The sequence below is a fragment of the Oncorhynchus mykiss genome, chromosome 13 (assembly GCF_057628025.1).
Source record: "Oncorhynchus mykiss isolate SJ-2025 chromosome 13, ASM5762802v1, whole genome shotgun sequence".
Taxonomy (NCBI): domain Eukaryota; kingdom Metazoa; phylum Chordata; class Actinopteri; order Salmoniformes; family Salmonidae; genus Oncorhynchus; species Oncorhynchus mykiss.
Genome location: NC_143034.1, coordinates 74,256,371 through 74,276,692, shown reverse-complemented (window position 1 = coordinate 74,276,692; position 20,322 = coordinate 74,256,371). Strand labels below are relative to the sequence as shown.

General features: G+C 45.3%; 2 protein-coding genes across 8 annotated transcripts in view; both read left to right on the top strand.

Moving 5' to 3' along the window:
* Nucleotides 1-942: 942 nt before the first annotated feature.
* rnf222 (ring finger protein 222) lies at nucleotides 943-1,858 on the top strand. The gene has a single exon (XM_090197629.1). The coding sequence runs from the start codon at nucleotides 1,035-1,037 to the stop codon at nucleotides 1,728-1,730; it is 696 nt and encodes a 231-aa protein (XP_090053755.1). The 5' UTR covers nucleotides 943-1,034; the 3' UTR covers nucleotides 1,731-1,858.
* A 5,913-nt stretch (nucleotides 1,859-7,771) lies between these two features.
* LOC110511316 (rho GTPase-activating protein 44) overlaps nucleotides 7,772-20,322 on the top strand; it is a 107,235-nt gene continuing 94,684 nt past the window's right edge. For 5 of the 7 annotated variants that reach the window (XR_016486110.1, XR_016486109.1, XM_090197603.1 and 2 more), the window contains exon 1: nucleotides 7,775-8,076. Coding sequence is in view for 4 of the 7 variants with exons in the window: in XM_090197603.1 (XP_090053729.1) it covers nucleotides 8,024-8,076 (53 nt within the window). In the remaining 3 variants the exon portion in view is untranslated. Of the gene's footprint in view, nucleotides 8,077-20,322 lie in introns of all 7 variants that reach the window. The other 2 variants (XR_016486111.1, XM_090197606.1) reach the window with 1 other exon arrangement.

Below are 20,322 nucleotides of genomic sequence, written 5' to 3'. Positions count from 1 at the left end.
TTGGACCTCTGATTTGCCTCGTCCTGACCACAAGGTGGCGCTATTATGCTGAGAAATTAGTAATGCAGTGAAGTCAGATGATGTGTAGGCAGTAGCCTCGATAGAGACCGCACAGAGCCTATCAAATCCTCATTCACAGGCATCCTAGAAATGAATTTAATAGTCTAATAGTTGTAGCAATACTGCACTTCCCATAGTAGCCGGTTGCGAGTATTTCGTATTTGAGTGGATATAGCCAAAATGTTGTATTCAGTGGGCCAGTATTTATTTTATGTTTAGCTTATTGGCTATGGCCTTACAAAAAATGGTTGCAGTTTTGAAACTGCAGTAAACGTGTATTTGACTCTGGTATTTTGGACACAGTAATTGCAGAATAACTGCAGTGAGTTATACTGCACTGTAACTAACTGCAGTTGCACTGGAAGAATTACTGCAGTAGAAGAACTGTGTTATTTTGTACACAGTATTTGCAGCATACTGCAATTATACTCACTCTAATGGCAGTTATACTGCAATCTTTTTCGTAAGGGTGCGCACCAATATCAAATGAAGTACAAGGCATTTCTATGAAGTCAACCTCAATAACACATAGCTTATCTGTTCTGTGGGTCAGACTGCGTGGTTTGGAGAATGGTGGGACATGACTGTCACCGGATTTACATTTTCAGTGTTCTTTCTCAAACATTCCAAATCCTGTTTGTCTGATTTTGTCGCTCAGGGGAAACTGAACGCACCAGAAGAGCAGCGAGTCACACAGGTGTAGCCTATGGGTATAGATGACAGCCCTCCCTGAGACAGAGACACTGCCCTGTACGGGAGGAGTGGCACGTGTTTTGGTTTCACTCAGCCAGTGCAACAGATTTCCAGGCAGATAGGTTCGGGATCTTAGCCTAAAAAAATCAGCTTTATTCTCGCTGTTGGAGCTATAGTCAAATCCCGTGGTGTCGCACACAGCTGTTATTAGGATTTTTGGTGATTCCATGGTGCACCAGCGGTGTGGATAGCAGTGCCAGGCAGCGCGTAAAGGCTCCAGGATGACACCATTAGACGGACATCAAGCGGAGGAACGGGACTCGCAGAGCCAGGAGGACTCAGAGTGTCCCGTGTGTTATGAAAGTCTCTCCGGCACGGAGAGGACCCTGAGCTGCGGACACGTTTTCTGCCACGACTGTCTGGTCAAAACCTTGGTCAGTATCAACAGGGACGGCGTCATCAGAGACACCATCATCTGTCCCGTCTGCCGACACCTGACTTTCATCAAGAAGCAACAGGAGGTTGGGGTTCCTCTCGCCCCGGGGAAAGAGGGCGAGGAAGGAGGCGGGCAGACCTTGAAGGTGCCTGTCCCTCCACCAGCACCTGGTAACCCACAGCATCACCATGAAGCACGACGCGCGTCAGGGCATAGTAGCTCACCGTCTGATTCAAGTGGACTGAGCTGGATTGTGAGACGTTTTGGGTGGATTTCAGAGAGATGCAGGAGTCGACGGATACTGTCACTGATCACTCCCGACCACAGAAACTCTCAGATTTTCATCATCAGTGCCCAGGGCCGACCCATGGCTGATGAAGATGCGGTGAGCCTGGACACTATACCTGTTGTTCTCCAACCCAACCGCAGGAGACGGCGCGTCAAGATTTGTACAACAGCACGTTGCTTGGTCGTTCTGCTTGTGATATTCACATTGATGGCAATGGTAGCTGCCACACTTCCTTGGATTATATTGGCATAGCCCACAAAGCCAGAGCCATATGGCTCTAGCATATGCATGGTGCGTCATTGCGCACTACTTGATCGTCATTACGCACTATTTCTTGTTATTGTATGGTCTAATTTTCTCTTCACTCATGCTCTCATGAAGACAATTTATTGCACTTAATTAACGGAAACATGTCACTTTGTCCATTCTGTCAATATATATATATTGTAGTGCCATATAGTTTGAACTTGTCCAGTGTGTTCCTTCTATTCCTGTTTGTACTCAATGCCCTGGACAGGATCTCATTAAGTCACTGAATGAAACAGGACTGGTTCAGTCAGTGTCTGCAAATAAAGTGATAGTTTATGGAATGACTGAGAGGAAAAGGCATTGTCTTATTTCCTACATTTATACACTTTATGATGGTGGTTTGGTTAATAATGGTTGAAATATTGGTCCTAAGATCAAAAGAAAAAGAGGCCCCTGTGAACATGCCTCCATATTCACCCCATTACCACAGGTCTATAATGACCGATGCTCACTATATAACTGCCCCATATGTTGTTGGCAACAAGTCCTGAATAAAGAATGGTGAGGGTTGCAATCCCAGCACCTCTCATGGAGACCATTGTTGTGTGTTTCTGGTTGTAAGTTGTTTTACCTGTTTAAGGAGAACTTCAGTGACATTTACAAGTACAGGCTACAGTTACTTCATTAGAAGGACTAGATAACCAACACATCATGTGCCAAAGTATTTTTTATGTCCTACCGGCACGTGGTATATTCTGACAATGCAAACAGAGAAAGGGAGACAGAAACAGAGACTGACACAGAGACACATGAGAGGCACCGAGACAGAAAGAGACACCAAGACACAGAGAGAAAGTGCACTATCAAATGCCTTCAGTATCCTCGGCAAATAATTCATGTGAGTCCCTGGCAGGTTGAAGGAGCAAGACCGACTTGCAGGTAAAGATGAGCATGGGTCGGGGATTGATTGCTGTAAAGAGAGACTTGGGGCATGGGAACACTGAGGTGTTGTCTTACCACTGACACCACGTAGAGGCCCTGCTATACCAACACCAGGGAGAGAGAGTTAGCTCTGCTTTCTCTATTGTGAAGGGAACAATGTCTACAGAGCAACTTACAGTAAAATGTTATACACTTCTTAATGTAAAGGGTTACAGAGCAACTTACAGTAAAGTGTTACAGAACAACTTACAGTAAAGTGTTACAGAACAACTTCAGTAAAGTGTTACAGAGAAACTTAATGGAACATGTTAACTAGTTTATTATGTAAGAAACAAGGTTTCTGGAATGTGCTTTATCCATGTCTCCATCATACATGTGTCCTCTCTTTCCTCTGCTTGTCTAGTTGTTCCTGTTTAACTGGTTGGTTAGCAACCAACCAACCGCCTCAGCTGTTCTGGATCCTCCCTCCCTTCTTTCTTCCCAGTGAGAGGGAGATGGGAGGGAGCGAGGGAGGGGGAGAGGGAGGTGGGGAGGGAGGGAGAGGGGAGAGGGAGGTGGTGGGGGAGGGAGGGAGAGGGGAGGGTGGGTAGAGAAGTGTAATAATGAATTTCAGTTAATGACTCAGCATAATTGAGTAATAAAACCTACTCTTACTGTGAGACTGGATGAGTGACATTCTATTACAGACCCTTAATTAATGTTCTTGTGTGAGAAATTAAATTATGTGGCATATCAAAATCAACTCTCAAAGTTCTACCATAAATCCACGATGAATTAATGAGCATAAAACTATAAAACACATTTTCAAACATTTTGAACATAGAAATCAAGATAAATTAAATAGACTCTCTCAGATACCACTGGTTATACTGGTGGAAAGTCTCTCTCTCTCTGATACCACTGGTTATACTGGTGGAAAGTCTCTCTCTCAGATACCACTGGTTATACTGGTGGAAAGTCTCTCTCTCTGATACCACTGGTTATACTGGTGGAAAGTCTCTCTCTCTGATACCACTGGTTATACTGGTGGAAAGTCTCTCTCTGATACCACTGGTTATACTGGTGGAAAGTCTCTCTCTCTGATACCACTGGTTATACTGGTGGAAAGTCTCTCTCTCAGATACCACTGGTTATACTGGTGGAAAGTCTCTCTCTCTCTCTGATACCACTGGTTAAACTGGTGGAAAGTCTCTCTCTCAGATACCACTGGTTATACTGGTGGAAAGTCTCTCTCTCTCTGATACCACTGGTTATACTGGTGGAAAGTCTCTCTCTCTGATACCACTGGTTATACTGGTGGAAAGTCTCTCTCTCGGATACCACTGGTTATACTGGTGGAAAGTCTCTCTCTCAGATACCACTGGTTATACTGGTGGAAAGTCTCTCTCTCTGATACCACAGGTTATACTGGTGGAAAGTCTCTCTCTCTGATACCACTGGTTATACTGGTGGAAAGTCTCTCTCTCTGATACCACTGGTTATACTGGTGGAAAGTCTCTCTCTCTGATACCACTGGTTATACTGGTGGAAAGTCTCTCTCTCTGATACCACTGGTTATACTGGTGGAAAGTCTCTCTCTCTGATACCACAGGTTATACTGGTGGAAAGTCTCTCTCTCTGATACCACTGGTTATACTGGTGGAAAGTCTCTCTCTCTGATACCACTGGTTATACTGGTGGAAAGTCTCTCTCTCTGATACCACTGGTTATACTGGTGGAAAGTCTCTCTCTCTGATACCACTGGTTATACTGGTGGAAAGTCTCTCTCTCTCTGATACCACTGGTTATACTGGTGGAAAGTCTCTCTCTCTGATACCACTGGTTATACTGGTGGAAAGTCTCTCTCTCAGATACCACTGGTTATACTGGTGGAAAGTCTCTCTCTCTGATACCACTGGTTATACTGGTGGAAAGTCTCTCTCTCTGATACCACTGGTTATACTGGTGGAAAGTCTCTCTCTCTGATACCACTGGTTATACTGGTGGAAAGTCTCTTTCTCTCTGATACCACTGGTTATACTGGTGGAAAGTCTCTCTCTCAGATACCACTGGTTATACTGGTGGAAAGTCTCTCACTCTGATACCACTGGTTATACTGGTGGAAAGTCTCTCTCTCTGATACCACTGGTTATACTGGTGGAAAGTCTCTCTCTCTGATACCACTGGTTATACTGGTGGAAAGTCTCTCTCTCAGATACCACTGGTTATACTGGTGGAAAGTCTCTCTCTCTGATACCACTGGTTATACTGGTGGAAAGTCTCTCTCTGATACCACTGGTTAAACTGGTGGAAAGTCTCTCTCTCTGATACCACTGGTTATACTGGTGGAAAGTCTCTCTCTCTGATACCACTGGTTATACTGGTGGAAAGTCTCTCTCTCTGATACCACTGGTTATACTGGTGGAAAGTCTCTCTCTGATACCACTGGTTATACTGGTGGAAAGTCTCTCTCTCTGATACCACTGGTTAAACTGGTGGAAAGTCTCTCTCTGATACCACTGGTTATACTGGTGGAAAGTCTCTCTCTGATACCACAGGTTATACTGGTGGAAAGTCTCTCTCTCTGATACCACTGGTTATACTGGTGGAAAGTCTCTCTCTCTGATATCACTGGTTATACTGGTGGAAAGTCTCTCTCTCTGATACCACTGGTTATACTGGTGGAAAGTCTCTCTCTCTGATACCACTGGTTATACTGGTGGAAAGTCTCTCTCTCTGATACCACTGGTTATACTGGTGGAAAGTCTCTCTCTCAGATACCACTGGTTATACTGGTGGAAAGTCTCTCTCTGATACCACTGGTTAAACTGGTGGAAAGTCTCTCTCTGATACCACTGGTTATACTGGTGGAAAGTCTCTCTCTCTGATACCACTGGTTATACTGGTGGAAAGTCTCTCTCTCAGATACCACTGGTTATACTGGTGGAAAGTCTCTCTCTGATACCACTGGTTATACTGGTGGAAAGTCTCTCTCTCTGATACCACTGGTTATACTGGTGGAAAGTCTCTCTCTCTGATACCACTGGTTATACTGGTGGAAAGTCTCTCTCTGATACCACTGGTTATACTGGTGGAAAGTCTCTCTCTGATACCACTGGTTATACTGGTGGAAAGTCTCTCTCTCTGATACCACTGGTTATACTGGTGGAAAGTCTCTCTCTCTGATACCACTGGTTATACTGGTGGAAAGTCTCTCTCTCAGATACCACTGGTTATACTGGTGGAAAGTCTCTCTCAGATACCACTGGTTATACTGGTGGAAAGTCTCTCTCTCTGATACCACTGGTTATACTGGTGGAAAGTCTCTCTCAGATACCACTGGTTATACTGGTGGAAAGTCTCTCTCTCTGATACCACTGGTTATACTGGTGGAAAGTCTCTCTCTCTGAAACCACTGGTTATACTGGTGGAAAGTCTCTCTCTCTGATACCACTGGTTATACTTGTGGAAAGTCTCTCTCTCTGATACCACTGGTTAAACTGGTGGAAAGTCTCTCTCTCTGATACCACTGGTTATACTGGTGGAAAGTCTCTCTCTCTGATACCACTGGTTATACTGGTGGAAAGTCTCTCTCTCTGATACCACTGGTTATACTGGTGGAAAGTCTCTCTCTGATACCACTGGTTATACTGGTGGAAAGTCTCTCTCTCTGATACCACTGGTTAAACTGGTGGAAAGTCTCTCTCTATGATACCACTGGTTATACTGGTGGAAAGTCTCTCTCTCTGATACCACTGGTTATACTGGTGGAAAGTCTCTCTCTCTGATACCACTGGTTATACTGGTGGAAAGTCTCTCCCACTCTGATACCACTGGTTATACTGGTGGATAGTTCCTCTCAGTATTTACTCAGGCACACCCTCTTGAGAAACTGGTTACCTGTGATCTCATTAACCAGCCTGGCTCTTTATTTGGAGCCTGGGGACCAGGTTACCTGTGATCTCATTTAACCTTTATTTAACTAGGCAAGTCAGTTAAAGAAGAATTTCTTATTTACAATGACGGCCTACCCCGGCCAAACCCGGACAACGCTGGGCCAATTGTGCACCGCCCTATGGGACTCCCAATCATGCCCGGATGGGATGCAGCCTGGAAAATATCAGGGTATTTTTCTATATTGTCTCTCCGGGTGGTGATCTAGGATCAGTGTTTGTTTTATATCATAACTAACAAGATTACATGGACAAGGAGGATCTGATCCTAGATCAGCACTACTACTCTAAACACGGTTCCTGGAAAACGGCTGTTAGGAAGAATACAAACCACATGATGGTGGTGTACTGACATAGAAACCACATGATGGTGGTGTACTGACACATAGAAACCACATGATGGAGGTGTACTGACACATAGAAACCACATGATGGAGGTGTACTGACATAGAAACCACATGATGGTGGTGTACTGACACATAGAAACCACATGATGGTGGTGTAATCTGGGTAACATCCTGATTCAGTTCTATTTTGACATTTTAAATGTAACCTTTATTTAACCTTAATTTAACCTTTATTCAACCTTTTTTAAATAGACAAGTCAGTTAAGAACAAATTAATATTTACAATGACGGCCTACACCAGCCAAACCCGGGCGACGCCTGGCCAATTGTGCACCGCCCTATGGGACTCCCAATCACAGCCGGTTGTGATACAGCCTGGATTCAAACCAGAGTGTCTGTAGTTACGCCTCCAGCACTGAGATGGAGTGCCTTAGACCGCTGTGCCACTCGGGAACCACTCGGAGTTTCTTGTCATGCCTGGCAACAAGAATGTTACATTACAATAGTCCAAGTTGGACACAAACATCCATGTGAATAGGACACTTGTTGTCAGGCCTTTCCTGTTCCATGCTGGCCATTGATTTTTGCCCCCATTGATGTAGGCTAAACATTGGAAAAGTTGGCCCTATGACATTTATCATAACCTACCGACCCATGTCCTATCTACAACATAACTGTAAGCATGTCATTTATTGATAATTCAATTGGAAACATTATTTTTTCCTTTGGTCATCCATAATAATTGATGCTGAGTGAGATGAGTTGGAAGAGTTCACGATTTACTACACTTCCCACAGTGCTTTGCCGCGCAGCGTGTCATGACACTGTCACTCTCTGCTGCCCATAGCGGCGAATTGATCCAGCATCTCTGCACTGGGTGTATAGGGCGAATGGATACGGGAAAATGCAGTGAAAATATGTAATTCAGCGCATTTTCAATGTTTTAACAATTGCGATGAGGGAAAGAAAGTATGAGAGGGTGGACTTTCTCTTGTGCCGCTGCGGAGTATGGGCCGTTATCTTGAGAGAAATGCGGAGTATTTTTCCTCGTAGGTGTTAACGCAGAAAATACAAGATGAAGAAGCAATTCAATCGAATGCGACAGCTCGCCAACCAAACGGTGGGCAGGTAAGCAAAACGGGAAACCGGTTTACCGCCTCCTTTTCCATACCTTGTTATGCACGTGAGAGTGAGTGAGAGTTTGCAGGAAACGTAGCCTAGCAAATCTGCTTGAGCAGCGCTTGGTCCCATTCCAATGGGACGGGAATAGGTAACCGGACCAAGCAGATAATATTCATAATCATATAGGGATTATTGTCATACATATTCACCGCAACGAATTGATATAGCCAACAGGGATAATGCATAGGATGCATTTATTTCGCATTGCCGGTGGTCTCCTTTTGCGTAATGGCCATTTGGAATACCGCAGAGCGTGTAGGCGCATTGCCCTTATCCCAGCCCACTGGATATAATAATATTTATATCCTCAGTTCAGCAGCGTCACAATATATGGGGTCATTATTGGGCGAGGAGGAAGTGGGGGGTGGGGGGGGGGGGGGGGGGGGGGGGGGCATGTAAATTGGGGCTAAACGCTGTCATTTCATATCAGGGGTAAAATGATGCCTGTCACCCACCTTCTGAAGGCTAGATACTGCTGATGCGGACAGATGTCTCTGCGACACGAGGGGGAATGGGGAAAATTCGCAATGCTTTCAATACGCAGTTATCTGAGCTGTGGTTCCTGTCAGAAACGAGAAACATTGCAGGTGCAGCATCATGGTCGTCTCCTATGCCCCGGGAAAGGTCGTTTATCACTGCATCAGGTACCTTCAACCCTATGGATGTAGCCAGTGTCATATTCCTCCACAATCCACATAGTTTACCTGGCAACTACACTTTGCCCCACTCAATTAGCAAAGGAGTTCTGGATCTGGTGTCACCGGGAATGTGTTTATTATCACCTATGGAAAGCTTTTTCATTTTGGGGAATTATTTATATTGATATGCCTGAACAACAGATGTCCTTATTATTACTCCCATGCTGGGATACCTGTAATCAAACCCAATCAAATGTCAGGTACATCATGTTGTTTTCTCCACCTGTAATATCAGGTACATCATGTTGTTTTCTCCACCTGTAATATCAGGTACATCATGTTATTTTCTCCACCTGTAATATCAGGTACATCATGTTGTTTTCTCCACCTGTAATATCAGGTACATCATGTTGTTTTCTCCACCTGTAATATCAGGTACATCATGTTGTTTATACACCTGTAATATCAGGTACATCATGTTGTTTATCCACCTGTAATATCAGGTACATCATGTTGTTTATACACATGTAATATCAGGTACATCATGTTGTTTATACACCTGTAATATCAGGTACATCATGTTGTTTATACACCTGTAATATCAGGTACATCATGTTGTTTATACACCTGTAATATCAGGTACATCATGTTGTTTATACACCTGTAATATCAGGTACATCATGTTGTTTATACACATGTAATATCAGGTACATCATGTTGTTTATACACCTGTAATATCAGGTACATCATGTTGTTTATACACCTGTAATATCAGGTACATCATGTTGTTTATCCACCTGTAATATCAGGTACATCATGTTGTTTATACACCTGTAATATCAGGTACATCATGTTGTTTATACACCTGTAATATCAGGTACATCATGTTGTTTATCCACCTGTAATATCAGGTACATCATGTTGTTTATACACATGTAATATCAGGTACATCATGTTGTTTATACACCTGTAATATCAGGTACATCATGTTGTTTATACACATGTAATATCAGGTACATCATGTTGTTTATACACATGTAATATCAGGTACATCATGTTGTTTATACACATGTAATATCAGGTACATCATGTTGTTTATACACATGTAATATCAGGTACATCATGTTGTTTATACACATGTAATATCAGGTACATCATGTTGTTTATACACATGTAATATCAGGTACATCATGTTGTTTATACACATGTAATATCAGGTACATCATGTTGTTTATACACATGTAATTAAAACAACATTAGCATGATTCTCACATCCCCTCCTTAATTAAGCTGCTGCTGCACTAGTGTATGTGGTGTGCCCCCCCCCTCCCACAGACAGCCTGGTATTACAGGAATATGTTACATTTGACCTTTAACATCTCTGCTATGTGTTTATCACTCCTCCCATCGCCCTATCTCTCTCTTCCCTCTCTCACCTGTCTCCCACTCTCTCGCCTCTCTCTCTCTCTCTTCCCTCTCTCACCTGTCTCCCACTCTCTCCTCTCTCTCTCTCTCTCTCTTCCCTCTCTCACCTGTCTCCCACTCTCTCGCCTCTCTCTCTCTCTCTCTTCCCTCTCTCACCTGTCTCCCACTCTCTCGCCTCTCTCTCTCTCTCTCTCTCTCTCTTCCCTCTCTCACCTGTCTCCCACTCCCTCGCCTCTCTCTCTCTTCCCTCTCTCACCTGTCTCCCACTCCCTCGCCTCTCTCTCTCTCTCTCTCTCTCTCTCTCTCTCTGTCTCTCTCTTCCCTCTCTCACCTGTCTCCCACTCTCTCGCCTCTCTCTCTCTTCCCTCTCTCACCTGTCTCCCACTCTCGCGCCCCTCTCTCTCTCTCTCTCTCTTTCCTCTCTCACCTGTCTCCCACTCTCTCGCCTCCCTCTCTCTCTCTCTCTCTCTTTCTCTCACTCTCTCTCTTTATTTCTCTCTCCCCCGCTCTCAGCCCCCGCTCTCTCTCTCTCTCTCGTCTCTCTCTCTCTCGCCCTGTTTTCTTCCCCTCCTCCTGGGAGAGCAGAGCAGAGCAGCTTGTCTTGCAGAAGGCATCGCATCAATCGGGCCAGAAGGCGCTCTTCGCTGCTCCTCCTCATCCTCTTCATTCTCCTCCCAGCTCCATGCTGGTCCTTACTGGGGGATTATAACACAGGGTAGTGGTCATCATATCACGTCCTATGCTGTTCAGCACGCCACTAAGGGGGTAGCCTACATTACCTTACAGACGCTGTTGTTATCACCCCCTGCCTCGGTGGCCAGCGTTAGTGCAGTATCTGAAAAGATGTCCATCACCTACATACTGCTGGGTCCTAGCTGACCTTGTCTCTTCAGTGTTAATCATTTAGTGTGTGTGTGCATTTGATTGTGTTTTAAATCTCCCTATCTGTGTGTAGGCGTGTGAGTGTGTGTGTGAGTGTGTGTGTGTGTGTGTGTGTGTGTGTGTGTGTGTGTGTGTGTGTGTGTGTGTGTGTGTGTGTGTGTGTGTACTAGTCTAGTATTCTCTTCACAGTGTACTGCTGTTCAGAGGGAGGCTGGGCAGGGAGCCGTGGCAGCAACCCGCTGTGTCTCTCTCTGTTCTGTCCGCTGCACCACAGTCATAATGAGCTACAACATGTTTCCTAAACAGCCCAGTGGTCTGGTCATTAATAATACTACAGGACGAGGGCTGAATGTCAAACCCAACACTTGGTCCCTAAAGCCCTTAATTGAGTGGCCTCTTGCTGTTGTGTTCGATAGTGATCACTCCAGTCTGACAGTGTTTAGGCCAAAATGAGCATTGAGACGATGTAAGTACAATGTCCCGACTGTCCCTTATCAATATTCCAAAATTCGAAATCCATTTGCGAGCATTGTCTCCCGCGACCTGTCTTGTAGCATGACTCACTTGCTATGAAACACGGGTACTGGGGACCTCCAGCAGACACAGACACATACTCCCATTGACAGTGAAAACAAAATTACATCTCTCTAATGTTACTCCTGCACAAAATATTTGCAAGTATATTGGTCACCATTGATTCCATCAGCTGGTTTTAGCTTGTTGTAGCCTGCCTGCTGCTAGCTAGCTTCACTGATAAACACAGGGATGTAATGTTAGCTAGCTAGCTAAGGATGTTGGGCACTGCACTGATAAACACAGGGATGTAATGTTAGCTAGCTAGCTAAGGTTGTTGGGCACTGCACTGATAAACACAGTGATGTAATGTTAGCTAGCTAGCTAAGGATGTTGGGCACTGCACTGTTAAACACAGTGATGTAATGTTAGCTAGCTAGCTAAGGATGTTGGGCACTGCACTGTTAAACACAGGGATGTAATGTTAGCTAGCTCACTAAGGATGTTGGGCACTGCACTGTTAAACACAGGGAAGTAATGTTAGCTAGCTCGCTAAGGATGTTGGGCACTGCACTGATAAACATTATGTAGCTTATCACTTATTTAGGATAGTCTGACAGCTTTCTGATAAAGTTGTAGACATGTTCCCATCAGTCAGTCTGTACTTCAGCATATTTCCAAAGCACCAATCGCTACGTTGTAACGTTGGGGCAGCAGCAGCTGACTCAAAACTGTACTGATTCTGGGTAGAACAGGCAGATGCTGTATCATTAAAACATGTTAATGTGATAAAAAAAAATACTACAGTAGCTAGCTAACTAAATTACTACAGTAGCTAGCTAACTAAATTACTACAGTAGCTAGCTAACTAAATTACTACAGTAGCTAGCTAACTAAATTACTACAGTAGCTAGCAAACTAAATTACTACAGTAGCTAACTAACTAAATTACTACAGTAGCTAGCTAACTAAATTACTACAGTAGCTAGCTAACTAAATTACTACAGTAGCTAGCAAACTAAATTACTACAGTAGCTAGCTAACTAAATTACTACAGTAGCTAGCTAACTAAATTACTACAGTAGCTAACTAACTAAATTACTACAGTAGCTAGCTAACTAAATTACTACAGTAGCTAGCTAACTAAATTACTACAGTAGCTAACTAACTAAATTACTACAGTAGCTAACTAACTAAATTACTACAGTAGCTAGCTAACTAAATTACTACAGTAGCTAGCTAACTAGCTAGCTTGCTTATGGAAGGAGCATAGAATTTAGTGTTGCACTAGTTAGCTGGTTGGTTAGATTCTGTTTGGTTTCATATGAAGTGACGGGCTCAGGCTTAGCTAGCTAGTTCATAATGGACGGTTTTGGTGTACATGACGAAACTTCAGAAATACACTAAACTCCTTACTTAGCTAGATGTAAAATCGTGTGACTAAGACCTCGAAATTAAACTTCAAAATTAATTCCAGATTTCTTGATATATCTTGATTTATTCTGATTTTTTTTGAGGGCGATGTAATAGGGACAGTTGTTGCTAGGTAACATGATAAGATTCATCGGAAGACGTTGCTGCCAAGGGAACCGAGTTGGCATAGGATGCCCAGTCAATAAAGAGGCTTCCGAAGGAAACAGTGGAGCCCTCAATAACTCGACAACTAGCCTTTGAGATTGACTTGATTGACTTGTGAATGCATATATCGAGTGATCAAGGGCTTGAAGTGTTCGGTTTGAGATTCAGCCTATAGGTCTATAGGTCAGAGGACAGAGGACAGACTCTGGTACTGTTTACAGGACAAGGTCTACAGGCCAGAGGACAGAGGACAGACTGGTCTACAGGACAAGGTCTATAGGCCAGAGGACAGAGGACAGACTCTGGTACTGTCTACAGGACAAGGTCTATAGGTCAGAGGACAGAGGACAGACTCTGGTACTGTCTACAGGACAAGGTCTACAGGCCAGAGGTCAGAGGACAGACTCTGGTACTGTCTACAGGACAAGGTCTACAGGCCAGAGGTCAGAGGACAGACTCTGGTACTGTATACAGGACAAGGTCTATAGGCCAGAGGACAGAGGACAGACTCTGGTACTGTATACAGGACAAGGTCTATAGGCCAGAGGACAGAGGACAGACTCTGGTACTGTCTATAGGACAAGGTCTACAGGCCAGAGGTCAGAGGACAGACTCTGGTACTGTATACAGGACAAGGTCTATAGGCCAGAGGACAGAGGACAGACTCTGGTACTGTCTACAGGACAAGGTCTACAGGCCAGAGGACAGAGGACAGACTCTGGTACTGTCTACAGGACAAGGTCTATAGGTCAGAGGACAGACTCTGGTACTGTATACAGGACAAGGTCTATAGGTCAGAGGACAGACTCTGGTACTGTATACAGGACAAGGTCTATAGGCCAGAGGACAGAGGACAGACTCTGGTACTGTATACAGGACAAGGTCTATAGGCCAGAGGACAGAGGACAGACTCTGGTACTGTATACAGGACAAGGTCTATAGGTCAGAGGACAGACTCTGGTACTGTATACAGGACAAGGTCTATAGGCCAGAGGACAGAGGACAGACTCTGGTACTGTCTACAGGACAAGGTCTATAGGTCAGAGGACAGACTCTGGTACTGTATACAGGACAAGGTCTACAGGCCAGAGGTCAGAGGACAGACTCTGGTACTGTCTACAGGACAAGGTCTATAGGCCAGAGGACAGAAGACAGACTCTGGTACTGTCTACAGGACAGAGGACAGACTCTGGTACTGTCTACAAGACAAGGTCTATAGGCCAGGTGACAGAGGACAGACTCTGGTACTGTCTACAGGACAAGGTCTATAGGCCAGAGGACAGAGGACAGACTCTGGTACTGTATACAGGACAAGGTCTATAGGTCAGAGGACAGACTCTGGTACTGTCTACAGGACAAGGTCCATAGGCCAGAGGACAGAGGACAGACTCTGGTCAGAGGACAGACTCTGGTACTGTCTACAGGACAAGGTCTATAGGCCAGAGGACAGAAGACAGACTCTGGTACTGTCTATAGGACAGAGGACAGACTCTGGTACTGTCTACAGGACAAGGTCCATAGGCCAGAGGACAGAGGACAGACTCTGGTACTGTCTACAGGACAAGGTCTATAGGCCAGAGGACAGACTCTGGTACTGTCTACAAGACAAGGTCTATAGGCCAGAGGACAGACTCTGGTACTGTCTACAGGACAAGGTCTATAGGCCAGAGGACAGACTCTGGTACTGTCTACAGGACAAGGTCTATAGGCCAGAGGACAGACTCTGGTACTGTCTACAGGCCAGAGGACAGACTCTGGTACTGTCTACAGGACAAGGTCTATAGGCCAGAGGACAGACTCTATAGGCCAGGTGACAGAGGACACACTGGGGACAGTTGACCTCCTTGACCCCTGACTGCTGCCCCCAGGGAGTCATTTACTTCCAAATTAATTTCTGTTTAGCCTGGAATCCACACTGAATATGACTGTTTCCCTATTGTTCCACTTCACTGATTCAATGAAACAACGTTGAAACAGAGCGATATTCTGTTTGGATTCCAGGCTATAGAATGCTGCTCTCTGGAACATAACATGGTCTGGTCCTGATTTTTATTTTATTTTACCAGGCAAGTCAGTTAAGAACAAATTCTTATTTTCAATGACGGCCTAGGAACAGTGGGTTAACTGGTCTAGGAACAGTGGGTTAACTGGTCTAGGAACAGTGGGTTAACTGGTCTAGGAACAGTGGGTTAACTGCCTGTTCAGGGGCAGAACGACAAATTTGTACCTTGTCAGCTCGGGGGTTTGAACTCGCAAACTTCCGGTTACTAGTCCAACGCTCTAACCACTAGGCTACCCTGCCGCCTCTACACTCTAACCACTAGGCTACCCTGCCGCCTCTACACTCTAACCACTAGGCTACCCGGCCGCCCCAATGTGGTTCAGTCAGCAGCTTCCTGGTGTTAAGAACTGGAAGTTGTAGGTGACTGTAATTACACACATTTCATTTCAGGAATCATTCTCAGTCATTATATTTTTTGTAATTATTCTCAGTCATTGTATTCATTTCATTTCATCTCCTCCCCTCCCTCTCCCCCCTCCTTCCTCTCCCTCTCCTCTGCAGTGACAGCCTCCTACTGGTTAATATAAGGAGAGGGGGAGGAGGAGGAGGAGAGGGAGGAAGGTCCACCCTCACTAGTGGGGGAGGGGGCTGGTCCATGTGTGCTGTGTCAGCATTTCTCAAGATAACTGGAGCAGGCCTGTCCTATGCTGACTGGCTGGCCTTCTGGCTGGCTGGCTGACTGGGTGACTGGCTGGCTGGCTGGCTGGTTGTTTGGCTGATTGGCTGGTTGGCTGACTGGCTGGCTGACTGGCTGGTTGCTTTGCTGACTGGCTGGCTGACTGACTGACTGACTGACTGGCTGGTTGGCTGGCTGGCTGACTGGCTGGTTGGTTGGCTGGTTGGCTGACTGGCTGGTTGCTTTGCTGACTGGCTGGCTGACTGACTGACTGACTGACTGACTGGCTGGTTGGCTGACTGACTGACTGGCTGGTTGGTTGGCTGGTTGGCTGACTGACTGGTTGGTTGGCTGACTGACTGACTGACTGGTTGGCTGGTTGGTTGACTGACTGACTGGCTGGCTGGTTGGTTGGCTGGTTGGCTGACTGACTGACTGGCTGGTTGGTTGGCTGACTGACTGGTTGGTTGGCTGGTTGACTGACTGACTGGCTGGTTGGCTGGTTGGCTGACTGACTGACTGACTGGCTGGTTGGTTGGCTGGTTGGCTGACTGACTGACTGGCTGGCTGGTTGGTTGGCTGGTTGGTTGGCTGGTTGGCTGACTGACTGGTTGGTTGGCTGACTGACTGACTGACTGGCTGGTTGGTTGGCTGGTTGGCTGACTGACTGACTGGCTGGCTGGTTGGTTGGCTGGTTGGTTGGCTGGTTGGCTGACTGACTGGTTGGTTGGCTGGTTGGCTGACTGACTGACTGACTGACTGGCTGGTTGGTTGGCTGGTTGGCTGACTGACTGACTGACTGGCTGGCTGGTTGGTTGGCTGGTTGGTTGGCTGGTTGGCTGACTGACTGGTTGGTTGGCTGGTTGACTGACTGACTGGCTGACTGGCTGGTTGGTGTGACACTTTGTTGGGCTCCCGAGTGGTGCAGCGTTCTAAGGCACTGTATTTCAGTGCAGGAGGCGTCACTTCAGTCAATGGTTCGAATCCAGGCTGAATCACATCCGGCCGTGATTGGGAGTCCCATAGTACAATTGGCCCAGTGTTGTCCGGGTTTGTCCGAGGTAGGCCGTCATTGTAAATAAGAATTTGTTCTTAACTGACTTGCCTAGTTAAATAAAGGTTAAATAAAATTAAAATAAACACGAGACCAGATGACTCACTGGCTGGACAAGGTATGCACTCTGCAGTAGGTCTCTATAGGAGGATGTGTCTGGTCTCTATAGGAGGATGTGTATGTTCTCTATAGGAGGATGTGCATGGTCTCTATAGGAGGATGTGCATGGTCTCTATAGGAGGATGTGCATGGTCTCTATAGGAGGATGTGTCTGGTCTCTATAGGAGGATGTGTATTGTCTCTATAGGAGGATGTGTCTGGTCTCTATAGGAGGATGTGTCTGGTCTCTATAGGAGGATGTGTATGGTCTCTATAGGAGGATGTGTCTGGTCTCTATAGGAGGATGTGTATTGTCTCTATAGGAGGATGTGTCTGGTCTCTATAGGAGGATGTGTCTGGTCTCTATAGGAGGAGTTAAATAAAGGTTAAATAAAATTAAAATAAACACGAGACCAGATGACTCACTGGCTGGATGTGTCTGGTCTCTATAGGAGGATGTGTATGGTCTCTATAGGATGATGTGCATGGTCTCTATAGGAGGATGTGTATGGTCTCTATAGGAGGATGTGTCTGGTCTCTATAGGAGGATGTGTCTGGTCTCTATAGGAGGATGTGTCTGGTCTCTATAGGAGGATGTGCATGGTCTCTATAGGAGGATGTGTATGGTCTCTATAGGATGATGTGCATGGTCTCTATAGGAGGATGTGTCTGGTCTCTATAGGAGGATGTGTCTGGTCTCTATAGGAGGATGTGCATGGTCTCTATAGGAGGATGTGTATGTTCTCTATAGGAGGATGTGCATGGTCTCTATAGGAGGATGTGCATGGTCTCTATAGGAGGATGTGTCTGGTCTCTATAGGAGGATGTGTATGGTCTCTATAGGAGGATGTGTATGTTCTCTATAGGAGGATGTGTATGGTCTCTATAGGAGGATGTGTATGGTCTCTATAGGAGGATGTGTATGGTCTCTATAGGAGGATGTGTATGTTCTCTATAGGAGGATGTGTATGGTCTCTATAGGAGGATGTGTCTGGTCTCTATAGGAGGATGTGTCTGGTCTCTATAGGAGGATGTGTATGGTCTCTATAGGAGGATGTGTATGTTCTCTATAGGAGGATGTGTATGGTCTCTATAGGAGGATGTGTCTGGTCTCTATAGGAGGATGTGTCTGGTCTCTATAGGAGGATGTGCATGGTCTCTATAGGAGGATGTGTATGTTCTCTATAGGAGGATGTGTATGGTCTCTGTAGGAGGATGTGTCTGGTCTCTATAGGAGGATGTGTATGGTCTCTATAGGAGGATGTGTATGTTCTCTATAGGAGGATGTGTATGTTCTCTATAGGAGGATGTGTATTGTCTCTATAGGAGGATGTGTCTGGTCTCTATAGGAGGATGTGCATGGTCTCTATAGGAGGATGTGTCTGGTCTCTATAGGAGGATGTGCATGGTCTCTATAGGAGGATGTGTCTGGTCTCTATAGGAGGATGTGTCTGGTCTCTATAGGAGGATGTGTATGGTCTCTATAGGAGGATGTGTCTGGTCTCTATAGGAGGATGTGTCTGGTCTCTATAGGAGGATGTGTCTGGTCTCTATAGGAGGATGTGTATGGTCTCTATAGGAGGATGTGTATGGTTATAGGAGGATGTGTCTGGTCTCTATAGGAGGATGTCTATGTTCTCTACAGGAGGATGTGTCTGGTCTCTATAGGAGGATGTGCATGGTCTCTATAGGAGGATGTGTCTGGTCTCTATAGGAGGATGTGCATGGTCTCTATAGGAGGATGTGTATGGTCTCTATAGGAGGATGTGTATGGTCTCTATAGGAGGATGTGTCTGGTCTCTATAGGAGGATGTGTCTGGTCTCTATAGGAGGATGTGTATGGTCTCTATAGGAGGATGTGTATGGTTATAGGAGGATGTGTCTGGTCTCTATAGGAGGATGTGTCTGGTCTCTATAGGAGGATGTGTCTGGTCTCTATAGGAGGATGTGTCTGGTCTCTATAGGAGGATGTGTATGGTCTCTATAGGAGGATGTCTATGTTCTCTATAGGAGGATGTGTCTGGTCTCTATAGGAGGATGTGCATGGTCTCTATAGGAGGATGTGTATGGTCTCTATAGGAGGATGTGTATGGTCTCTATAGGAGGATGTGTATGGTCTCTATAGGAGGATGTGTATGGTCTCTATAGGAGGATGTGTATGGTCTCTATAGGAGGATGTGTATGGTCTCTATAGGAGGATGTGTATGGTCTCTATAGGAGGATGTGCATGGTCTCTATAGGAGGATGTGTATGGTCTCTATAGGAGGATGTGTATGGTCTCTATAGGAGGATGTGTATGGTCTCTATAGGAGGATGTGTATGGTCTCTATAGGAGGATGTGCATGGTCTCTATAGGAGGATGTGTATGGTCTCTATAGGAGGATGTGTATGGTCTCTATAGGAGGATGTGTATGGTCTCTATAGGAGGATGTGTATGGTCTCTATAGGATGATGTGTATTGTCTCTATAGGAGGATGTGTATGGTTATAGGAGGATGTGTATGGTCTCTATAGGAGGATGTCTATGTTCTCTATAGGAGGATGTGTATGGTCTCTATAGGAGGATGTGCATGGTCTCTATAGGAGGATGTGTATGTTCTCTATATGAGGATGTGCATGGTCTCTATAGGAGGATGTGTATGGTCTCTATAGGATGATGTGCATGGTCTCTATAGGAGGATGTGTATGGTCTCTATAGGAGGATGTGTATTGTCTCTATAGGAGGATGTGTATGGTTATAGGAGGATGTGTATGGTCTCTATAGGAGGATGTCTATGTTCTCTATAGGAGGATGTGTATGGTCTCTGTAGGAGGATGTGTATTGTCTCTATATGAGGATGTGTATGGTCTGCCATGCATATTTGCAGAGAAGGAGAGGCAAGCAGCTCAGCTCAGTCAAATGGATTGTTTCCAGGCAACGGCTACTGTAAGCTCAAACTGTCCTATAAGCATTGTGATGCTTCTACCACAGGAGGTTGGTGGCACCTTAATTGGGGAGGACGGGCTCGTGGTAATGGCTGGAGCGGCACGAGTGGAAAGGTATCAAACACATGGTTTGATGTCATTCCGTTTGTTCCGAATGAGCCGTCCTCCCCTCAGCAGCCTCCACTGGCTTCTACATTTAAGTATGGTTGGAATTAGTGATATTTTGTGGGAATATCTGTCGGTTTGATCATGGCTTTAACCAGATAGTTCTATTGGTCTGTTGTCTTTACATACAGGTCCAGTTATCTTTTCAGCGCTGATCGTTGATCATTTACCATCTAAATGTTCTTTCTTGTTATTCACATCCATGACTGATATACTGCAGGCTACAGATCTCATGG